General features: G+C 50.4%; 1 protein-coding gene across 1 annotated transcript; it reads right to left on the reverse strand.

Annotated features, from left to right (window-relative positions):
* Window positions 1-2,301: 2,301 nt before the first annotated feature.
* Window positions 2,302-3,060, reverse strand: LOC100431843 (elongation factor 1-beta-like). The gene has a single exon (XM_054538569.2). It carries the CDS (start codon window positions 3,042-3,044, stop codon window positions 2,358-2,360), a length of 687 nt encoding a protein of 228 aa, XP_054394544.2. The 5' UTR covers window positions 3,045-3,060; the 3' UTR covers window positions 2,302-2,357.
* Window positions 3,061-11,198: the final 8,138 nt, after the last annotated feature.

The following is an 11,198-nucleotide window of genomic DNA, read 5'->3' on the forward strand; positions in this document are numbered from 1 at the left end:
CCAGCCAGGGTGACAGAGCAATACTCCATCTAAAAAAAAAAAAAAAAAAAAGGAGCTCTCAAGCCAGAAAAAGATATGGAGAAACTGTAAATGCGTGTGACTACGTGAAGGAAGTCCGTCTGAAAAGCCTCTGTGCTGCAGGATTCCAGCTATAGGACGTTCTGGAAAAAGGCTAAACTATAGAAACAGTAAAAAGATCAGAGGCTGCCAGGGGCCGGCGGAGGGAGGGATGAACAGGCAGAGCACAGAGGATTTTTAGGGCAGTAAAGCTATTCGGTCTGAGAGTGCAAGAACATGGTACCTTTATCAAATGCATAGAACAAGGCCAGGCGCGGTGACTCACGCCTGTAATCCCAGCACTTTGGGAGGCCAAGGTGGGTGGATCACCTGAGGTCAGAGTTCAAGACCAGCCTGAACAACATGGTGAAATCTCATCTCTACTGAAAATACAAAAAAAAATTAGCCAGGTATAGTGGTGGTCACCTGTAGTCCCAGCTACCTGGGGGGCTGAGGGAGGAGAATCACTTCAACCCAAGAGGTAGAGGCTGCAGTGACCAACATTGCATCACTGCACTCCAGCCTGAGTGACAGAGCAGGACCCTGCTTCAAGAAAAAAAAAAAAAAAAAGCCAGGCGCCGTGGCTCACACCTGTAATCCCAGCACTTTGGGAAGCCGAGGCGGGCAGTTCACCTGAGGTCGGGAGTTCGAGACCAGCCTGACCAACATGGAGAAACCCGTCTCTACTAAAAATACAAAATTAGCCGGAAGTGGTGCCGGGCACCTGTAATCCCAGCTACTCAAGAGGCTAAGGCAGGAGAATTGCTTGAACTCAGGAGGTGGAGGTTGCAGTGAGCCAAGATGGCACCACTGCACTCCAGCCTGGGTGCCAGAGTGAGACCCCATCTCCAAAAGAAAAGAAAAAAATAATTAGCTGGGTGTGGAGGTATGCACCTGTGGTCCCAGCTACTCGGGAGGCTGAGGTGGGAGGATCGCTTGAGCCCAGGAGGTCAAGGCTGCAGTGAGCTGTGATCATGCCACCACACTCCAGCCTGAGCTGCAGACAGAGTAAGACCCTGTCTCAAAATAAATAAATAAAATAAAAATAAATAAACAAGGTTCCCTCAAATCCACTTTGGAATGGACACATTTAGAGTGTCATGTTTGCACAACTGTGGTCACCTGCCACGGTGGGCGAGATGAAGACGACAGCCAATATACTTACGGTACAGACAATTGCAAAAGCAAAACGAGGGGGAAGGAAGCCCAGGTTTGATTCCTAGCTGGGGTCCAGCCCTGAAGTGGGTGAGGAAAGCCAGATCCTGTGCACACACTTCTCTGGGCGCTGCTGGGCCTTCTTCCTGGAGTTTTTGTCGGCCTGGAGTCAGAGCCAAGGCTCTTGGGGACTTCAAAAGGCAAGATCCAGCTGGGCACGATGGCTCACGCCTATAATCCCAGCACTTTGTGAAGCTGAGGCAGGTGGATCACCCGAGGTCAGGAGATCTAGACCAGCCTGGCCAACATGGTGAAATCCCATCTCTACTAAAAATATAAAGGTTAGCCAGGCGTGGTGGTGGGCGCTGATAATCCCAGGTACTCGGGACACTGAGGCAGGAGAATCGCTTGAACCTGGGAGTCAGTGGTTGCGGTGAGCCGAGATCACATCACTGCACTCCAGCCTGGGCGACAGAATGAGACTCCATCTCAAAAAAAAAAAAACAAAAACCCTGCAAGATCTGCATTTGAGGTCAGTGTCTGGGGGTAGAAACTGAAAGAGAGTTGGGGGTGACCCTAAGAATTCTGGGTTCTCTGTGGCAGGTGCAGCAGTCACCCAGTCTCAGCGGGGAGATGGGAGGACGGGGAGGTTGTCTGCGAATTGCAGGCTGTGTCTGCGTGCGAGAGTTTCAGACAAAGAAAGAAGTTATTGGCTGAGAACAACGTAAGATTATATGATGTAGGACCTTGAAGAAAACAAATAAAAGACGGTTGTAGATTACGCACGTCTGGGAGAAGAACAAGCAAAGAGAAAGAAGAGAGAAAACAAATCCTCAAATGGCAGTGCTTTTTTTTTTTTTTTTTTTTTGAAATGCAGATGACACCGTGCAGCCTGCCCTGAAATGCCTAACAGTTCAAATGAAAGGCTTTTTTTTTTTTTTTTTTTTTTTGAGAGAGAGTCTCGCTCTGTTGCCCAGGCTAGCATGATCTCAGCTCACTGCAACCTCCGCCTCCCAGGTTCAAGCGATGCTCCTGCCTCAGCCTCTCGAGTGGCTGAGATTACAGGCATGTGCTACCACGCCTGGCTAATTTTTTTTTTTTAATCTTTCAAGCTTTTATTTAAATGCCATGATCCAGGATGGATTTTAGATCTTGTTGAAAGCAGCCACATCCATGGACTGCACATAGTCCTCAAAAGCAGTGATCTGCTCCTCCAGCATATCTGTTCCAACTTTATCATCTTCAACTACACACTGTATTTGAAGTTTCTTAATTCCGTATCCCACTGGAACTAGTTTAGATGAGCCCCAGACTAAACCGTCTGCTTGCATGCTTCTGACGCACTCCTCTAATTTGGCTTTCTTTGATTCATATTGTGCAAGATGTTCTTCCCTTAGCCTCTTTGCTTCTTCACTCTCCTCATCATCAGATCCAAAGAGATCAGCAGCATCATCATCTTTACCATCTGTAGCTCCACTTCCTGTAGTGTCTTCCATATCAGCAGGACCATACTTGCCCAAAGCTGTCTTCACTCCTGGCAGGCTGGTCTTTTCCTTTTCGTAAGACTTGATGTGATTATACCAACGTAGGGCATGACACAAGTTGGCAGGCGGTGGGCCGGACACGGCTTCAAATACTGCCACATCTGCTTGTGATGGCACGTACCCCTCGATGTAGCTCTTGTCCGCCAGGTAATCGTTGAGCACCTGGAGGCCGGCGGGGCTTTTCAGGTCTCCAAAACCCACGGTGTCAGCTGTATCCGAGAGCTGGGGAGCAGCAGAAAGAGAGCGCGCAAGTTGTAGGCGCCCCATGCTGAAGAGACGAAAAAGCATGCCTGGCTAATTTTTTCTGTTTTTAGTAGAGATGGAGTTTCTCCATATTCGTCAGGCTGGTCTCACACTCCCAAGCTTAGGTGATCCTCCCACCTCGGCCTCTCAAAGTGCTGGGATTACAGGCGTGAGCCAGCGTGCTCGGCCTATGACTTCGGTTTTTGTTGTCGTTGTTTGTTTGTTTGAGACAGAGTTTCCTTCTTATTGCCCAGGCTGGAGTGCAATGGCACCGTCTTGGCTCACTGCAACCTCCGCCTCCTGGGTTCAAACAATTCTCCTGTCTCAGCCTCCTGAGTAGCTGGGACTACAGGCACTTGTCACCACGCCTGGCTAATTTTTGTATTTTTGGTAGAGACAGGGTTTCACCATGTTAGTCAGGCTGGTCTCGAACTCCTGACCTCAGATGATCTGCCCACCTCAGCCTCCCAAACTGCTGGGATTACAGGCGTGAGCCCCCGGGCCCAGCTGACCAGCTAATTTTTTTTTTTTTTTTTTTGAGACGGAGTCTTGCTCTGTCGCCCAGGCTGGAGTGCAGTGGCGCGATCTCGGCTCACTGCAAGCTCCGCCTCCTGGGTTCACGCCATTCTGCTGCCTCAGCCTCCCGAGTAGCTGGGACTACAGGCACCCGCCACCACACCCTGCTAATATTTTGTATTTTTAGTAGAGGCGGGGGTTTCACCTTGTTAGCCAGGATGGTCTCGATCTCCTGACCTCATGATCCGCCCGCCTCGGCCTCCCAAAGTGCTGGGATTACAGGTTTGAGCCACCACGCCCGGCCTAGCTAATTTTTTAATGTTTTGTAGAGACGGGTCTCTGGTCATGTGGCCCAAGCTGGTGTCAAACTCCTGTCCTCGAAAGATCCTCCCACCTCTGCCCCCCAGAGCACTGGGATTACAGGCATGAGCCACTGCGCACAGCTCTAATCTCTTCTTTTATAACGACACCAGTCACAGTGGATTAGAGCCCAGACATATGACATTTTACCTTAATCCCCTCTTTTTTTTTTGTTTTTTGTTTTTTGAGATGGAGTTTCACTCTTTTTGCCCAGACTGGAGTGCAATGGCGTGATCTCGGCTCACTGCAACCTCTGCCTCCCAGGTTCAAGCGATTCTCCTGCCTCAGCCTCCTGAGTGGTTGGGATTGTAGGCATGCACCACCATGCCCAGCTAATTTTTTGTATCTTTAGTAGAGACGGGATTTCACCATGTTGGCCAGGCTGGTCTTGAACTCCTGATCTTGTGATCCACCCTCCTCGGCCTCCCAAAGTGCTGGGATTACAGGCGTGAGCCACCGTGCCCAGCCTAAAGAAGTGGTTTAATCAATTTACAGTTCCACGTGGCTGGGGAGGCCTCACAATCATGGCAGAAGGTGAAAGACACGTCTCACATGGCAGCAGACAAGAGAAGGGAGCTTGTGCAGGGAAACTTGGAGGCTGAGGCAGGCGGATCACTTGAGGGCAGGAGTTTGAGACCAGCCTGTCAAACATGCTGAAACCCTGGCTCTACTAAAAATACAAAAAATTAGCCAAGCGTGGTGGCGGATGCCTGTAATCCCAGCTACTCGGGAGGCTGAGGCAGAAGAATCACTTGAACCCAGGTGGCAGAGGTTGCAGTGAGCCGAGATTGCACCACCGCACTGTAGTCTGGGGGACAGAGCGAGACTCTGTCTCTAAAATATAACCATCAGCTCTCGTGAGACTTATTCACTATCAAGAGAACAGCAGGGGAAAGACCTGCTCCCATGGTTCAAGCACCTTCCACAAGGTCCCTCCCACAACATGTGGGAATTGTGGGAGCTACAAGATGAGGTTTGGGCCGGGCGTGGTGGCTCACGCCTGTAATCCCAGCACTTTGGGAAGCCAAGGCCGGTGGATCACGAGGTCAGGAGATCGAGACCATCCTAGCTAACATGGTGAAACCCTGTCTCTGCTAAAAATACAAAAAAAAAAAAAAAAAAAAAAAAATTAGCCGGGTGTGGTGGGGGGGCACCTGTAGTCCCAGCTACTCGGGAGGCTGAGGCAGGAGAATGGTGTGAACCCGGGAGGCGGAGCTTGCGGTGAGCTGAGATCCCGTCACTGCACTCCAGCCTGGGCGAAGGAGCAAGACTCCGTCTCAAAAAAAAAAAAAAAAAAAAAAAAAAAGGTGAGGTTTGGGTGGGGACACAGAGCCAGACCCTATCAAGGGTCTTAAAATTCTTTTTACTTCGGTTTGTTTGTTTGTTTTACAATAACAGAAGTAATACAAGCCCCAGGTAACCAGTCAAACAAAGCTAAGAAACAGGATGGAAAAGACACTGATCCTGTCCTTATTCCAGGACCGCCCCAGGCCCCTCAACGCCTCCTACCCACGTTGGTAGAGACGGGGTTTCACCATGTTGGCCAAGCTGGTCTCAAACTCCTGGCCTCAAGTGATCCACCTGCCTCAGCCTCTGAAAGTGCTGGGATTACAGGTGTGAGCCACCATGCTTGGCCCCAAAATCACCTTAATATTCATCCCTTACGGGGACACAGACACATACTGCACATCTGCTGGGTGCCAGCCAGGGCCCCTGGGGTGACCCAGGCTCCAGCAAGGCCCGCCTGTCTCTGCCTCCATTTTCTTTTTTCTTTCTTTTTTTTTTTTTTTTGAGATGGAGGTTTGCTCTTGTTGCCCAGGCTGGAGTGCAATGGCATGATCTCGGCTCACTGCAACCTCCACCTCCCAGGTTCAAGTGATGATTCTCCCGCCTCAGCCTCCTGAGTATCTGGGATTACAGGCACCCACCACCACGCACAGCTGATTTTTGTATTTTTAGTAGAAACAGGGTTTCACCATGTTGGCCAGGCTGGTCTCGAACTCCTGACCTCAGGCGATCCACCCGCCTTGGCCTCCCAAAGTGCTGGGATTACAGGTGTGAGCCACCGCGCCCGGCCTCTGCCTCAGTTTTCTTTGAGTCAGTGCCTCGCTCTGGCACCCAGGCTGGTGTGCAGTGGCGGAATCATAGCTCACTGCAGCCTCGAACTCCTGTACTCAAGTGATCCTTATGTCCCAGCCTCCCAAGTAGCTGGGACCACAGGTGCGTGCACCACCACACCTGGCTAATTTTGTTATTTTTTTGTAGAGATGGGAGTCTCACTATGTTGCCCAGGCTGGTCTTGAACTCCTGAGCTCAAGGGATCTGCCTGCCTCAGCGTCATGAGTAGCTGGACATGCATTTCCATCCTGCTCTGTGTTAGCTGGGGGAGGCCAGCTCCCGAAAGCCCTTGCCCTTCCCGAAATGCTGGGGGACGTCCTGACCCCCCCATTTGTCCTTCTTGTGTCTCTCTGGCTGTCTGTCTGTGTCTTCACCTCTCTGGCTCCCCACCTTCCACAGCCCCTCTCCGGCGACCCCCAAACTGCAGCTGTGTTCTCCTGCAGAGGAGTTCAGCGGTCTCTTTGTGGGTCGTTTTTATCTCATGCCCTCAGGCCTCCCTCACGCATGTCTGGCCCTAATTAAGGTATTTTCCTAAACAAACCCAGTTGCGTCTCTAAAATGAATTCTGGTGCCAGCTGGTAAAATTAATTTTTTTCTCATCCTCTACAATGCAAGAATGAATGACACACGGTCGCTCGTCCGCAGGAGGCCGGCGTCCTGCGGAAGGACAAGCGTGTAGACCAGTAATTACGTTCCAGTGTGGAAAGTGTCCCACATGAGTGCGGCGGGGCGAGGTAGCCCTGAAATGAGGGGCATCCCCATGGTGCAGCTACTAGACACAGCTAAGGTTGATTCCACACTCACCCTCGCTGGACCACGTTGGATAGTGTCAGCCAAAATATACGTCTCCCTAGAACCTCAGAATGTGACCTTCCTTGGAAGTAGAGTCTTCACAGACATAATTAGTTAAGATGACGTTGTGGCCGGGCTCAGTGGCTCACTCCTGTAATCCCAGCACTTTGGTAGGCCGAGGCAGGCGGATCATCTGAGGTCAGGAGTTTGAGACCAGCCTGGCCAACATGGCGAAACCTCGTCTCTACTAAAGATACAAAAAAATTAGCCGGGTGTGGTGCCGCGTGCCTGTAGTTCCAGCTACTCAGGAGGCTGAGGCAGGAGGATCTCTTGAACCTGGGAGGCTAAGGTTGCAGTGAGCTGAGATCTCGCCACTTCACTCCAGCCTGGGAGAAAGAGAGAGACTCTGTCTCAAAAAAAAAAAAAAAAAAAAAAAGATGAGGTTGTATTGGAGAAGGGTGTGCTCTAATCTAATGAGGTGTCCTTATAAGAGGAAGAGGCATGGACCACACACTTTGGGAGGTCGAAGGTGGAAGATCGCTTGAGGTCAGAGGTTCGAGACCAGCAACAGAGCAAGACTGTGTCTCTACAGAAAATTTCTTTTTTTTTTTTTGACACAGAGTCTCGCTCTGTTGCCCAGGTTGGAGTGCAGTGGCGCGATCTTGGCTCACCACAACCTCTACCTCCCGGGTTCACGCCATTCTCCTGCCTCAGCCTCCCCAGTAGCTGGGACTACAGGCCCCTGCCACCATGCCTGGCTAATTTTTTTGTATTTTTAGTAGAAACGGGGGTTTCACCATGTTAGTCAGGCTGGTCTCAAACTCCTGACCTCAGGTGATCCACCGCCTCAGCCTCCCAAAGTGCTGGGATTACCGATGTGAGCCACTGTGCCCAGCCACTTTTGTTTTTCTTTTTTTTTTTTGAGTTGAGGTCTCACTCTGTTGCCCAGGCTGGAGTACAGCGGTGTAGGTGCAATCCTAGGTCACTGTAGCCTTCTTCTCCTGAGCTCAAGTGATCCTCCTGCCTCAGCCTCCCAAGTAGCTGGGACTGCCGGTGTGTGCTACCACACCACGATCTTTTTTTTTTTTTTTGTAGAGACAGGGGTCTTGCTACATTGCCCAGGCTGGCCTCGAACTCCTGGTTCACTAAAGCCATCTTCCTGCCTCAGCCTGCCAAAGTGTTGAGATTACAGTTGTGAGCCACTGCACCCGGGCTGAAATTTTCCAGTTAAGGTTTCCCGAATGCAGGCTGGGCGCGGTGGCTCACGCCTGTAATCCCAGCACTTTGGGAGGCTGAGGCAGGCGGATCATGAGGTCAGGAGATCGAGACCATCCTGGCTAACACGGTTAACCTTGTCTCTACTAAAAATACAAAAAATTAGCTGGGTGTGGTGGTGGGCGCCTGTAGTCCCAGCTACTCAGGAGGCTGAGGCCAGAGAATCGCTTGAACCTGGGAGGCGGAGGTTGCAGTGAGCCAAGATAGCGCCACTGCGCTGCAGCCTGGGCGAGAGTGAGACTCCGTCTCAAAACAAAACAAAACAAAACAAAACAAAATTCCTGACTGCAGCTAACTGGAACCGTGTAAAGCAAACCCTCGCATAAGGGAGGACTGCTGTAACCCATTTGTCCTATGACCCAGAGAGAGCGTACCTGTGTCAGCGCCTGAGACCCAGCAGGCTTTGGGGCTGCATGACCTGGGCCTTCACACAGGTCTCATGCCATGGAAAGCGTCTGCTTGCCGTTTGGACAAGGAGTCTGTTTTCGTTTTTGTCTTTTCCAAATCCCGAGAACCTGTGAAAGAGTCTGTTCTTTGTTTTTGTTTTTTATTTTATGTATGTATATATGTATGCATGTATGTATTTTGAGACAGTCTCCCTCCATTGCCCAGGCTGGAGTACAGTGGCACCATCTCGGCTCACTGCGATCCCTGCCTCCTGGATTCAAGCAATTCTCCTGCCTCAGCCTCCTGAGTAGCTGGGATTACAGGCATCTGCCACCACGCCCGGCTAATTTTTGTATTTTCAGTAGAGACGGGGTTTCACCATGTTGGCCAGGCTGGTCTTGAACTCCTGACCTCGTGATTGCCCACCTTGGCCTCCCAAAGTGCTGGGATTACAGGCGTGAGCCACCGCACCCGCTGCCTTTTTTTTTTTTTGTAGCAACAGGGTCTCCCTGTATAGCCCATGCCTGAGTGCAGTGGAGCAATGTCAGCTCACTGCAGCCTCGACCTTCTGGGCTCAAGTCATCCTGGTCTCCCCAAGACAATCCTGACTTCCGTGGAGCCCCTGGGTCTCCAGAAACACCAGCGACAGCCCTCTCTCGTGTTCTGAATTTCCTATGTAAACCTGGCTTGTGTGAAGGGGGCTGGTAATTGCACATCTGTAAAGCTCCTTGGCAGTGGGGCCCCGTCAAAGCTGGCGGTCGTAGCTCCGTGTTAACAAGGTCAAGGTCTGGTCAAGGTTTCCAGTGTGGTCCCCTTATGGCCTAATTAGGGACTTGAATGGGTTGGAACACTGGTTGAGTTTCAGTTCAGAGGCTATTTTGATGTTACAGTTCAATCACTTTAGAAAATATAGATTCAGTTCTGGTTCAGGCTGGCACACTAGGTGTGTGTCTGTGTGTTTTAATCTTTGATTTAGTTCATGGTTCAGTAACAAACTTAATACATTTTTCACCCATCATCAAATTAACAAAGATGAGAGAAATAATCACGCCCGGCTCTCGTGCAGGGAGTTAGATGGGCCGTGGTAATGCGGGGCTGCCGCTGATGTGAATTGGTACCTTTCTGAAAAGCAACTTGACGTTATCTGTCAAATGCCTTGAGGATGTCCAGACCCTCAGACCCAGCAATTTCCACCTCCAGGGATTTATCGTAAGGATATAATCAGAGGTGCACCAAGATTTACATACGAGACTTGCTTTCTGCAGCCTTATTTAAATCATGGAAAAATCAGGAATCGCTGAAACGTCTCACAATAGCGGTCTGGTTAACAAAAATACGATAGCGACCGTTGTTTTACAACGTCTTGAGTAACAGAGGGAATCGTGTATGATACATTTCCAGCAGAAGGGGAAACGTTTTAATTAAAGCCACAACTGACATGCAAGCCCAGCCGGAAGGAGCCTGTGAAAGGACGTTCTTGCAGCGACCTGCCAGGCCTTTGTGCTGCCTTAGAAGCAGATCCTTTATTGCAACTGCGAATCTCTATGGTTTAGGAGAGAAATTCATTCTTTAAACAAAATTTGAGTGAGTGCTCGGTGACACGAACTGGGCGTACAATGGCAAAGAAAACAGGACTCAGGGAACTCACAGACGAATGCAGAAGACATTTAATAAAATAAGACCTAACATTTCACCGCTGGCACAAGTACTTTAAAAGCATTAATTTATTTAATACCAGAGCCAGAGGCCAGGCACGGTGGCTCACGCCTGTTATCCTAGTATTTTGGGAGGTCGAGGCAGGTGGATTACGAGGTCAGGAGTTCGAGACCAGCCTGGCCAACATGGTGAAACCCTGTCTCTACTAAAAATACAAAAATTAGCCGGGCATGGTAGCATGTGCCTGTAATCCCAGCTACTCGGGAGGCTGAGGCAGGAGAATCGCTTGAACCTGGGAGGTATAGGTTGCAGTGAGCCGAGATTGCACCACTGCAGTCCAGCCTGGGCAACAAGAGCAAGACTCTGTCTCTAAAACAAACAAAAAAAATATAGCTCATTTGAGCTCATAGGAGCTTTGAACTCCTGGGCTCAAGCAATCCTCCCATCTTGGCCTCCCAAAGTGTTGGGATTACAGGTGTGAGCTGTTGCCACGCTCAGTGTTTTGATTTGTTTTGTTTTTGAGACAGGGTCTTGCTTTGTCGTCTGGAGTGCAGTGGTGTAATCACGGTTCACTGCGGCCTTGACCTCCCAGACTCAGGCAATCTTCCTGCCTCAGCCTCCTGGCTAGCTGGGACTACAGGTGTGCATCACCATGCCTGGCTAATTCTTTTTTGTTTTTGTACAGGCGGGGTCTCACTATGTTGCCCAGGCTGGTCTTGAACTCCTGGGCTCATGTGATCCTCCCATCTCAGCCTCCCAAAGCACTGGGGTGACAAGTGGGAGCCACCGCACTGGGCCCCACTCCTCGAGGCAGAGGCTTGGATCTGGCACAGCGCCTCTTCTGCTGTATTCCCGGGGCTGAAGCAGGTCACACGCCAGCTCAGGATTTTTTCTTTTTGAGACGGAAGTCAGTCTTGCTCTGTCACCCACGCTGGAGAGCATTGGCACGATCTCGGCTCACTGCAACCTCCGCCTCCCAGGTTCAAGAGATTTTCCTGCCTCAGCCTCCCAAATAGCTGGGATTACAGGTGCACACCACCACGCTCAGCTAATTTTTGTATTTTTAGTAGAGATGGGGATTTCTCCATATTGGCC

Source organism: Pongo abelii, chromosome 20 (assembly GCF_028885655.2).
Source record: "Pongo abelii isolate AG06213 chromosome 20, NHGRI_mPonAbe1-v2.0_pri, whole genome shotgun sequence".
NCBI lineage: Eukaryota > Metazoa > Chordata > Mammalia > Primates > Hominidae > Pongo > Pongo abelii.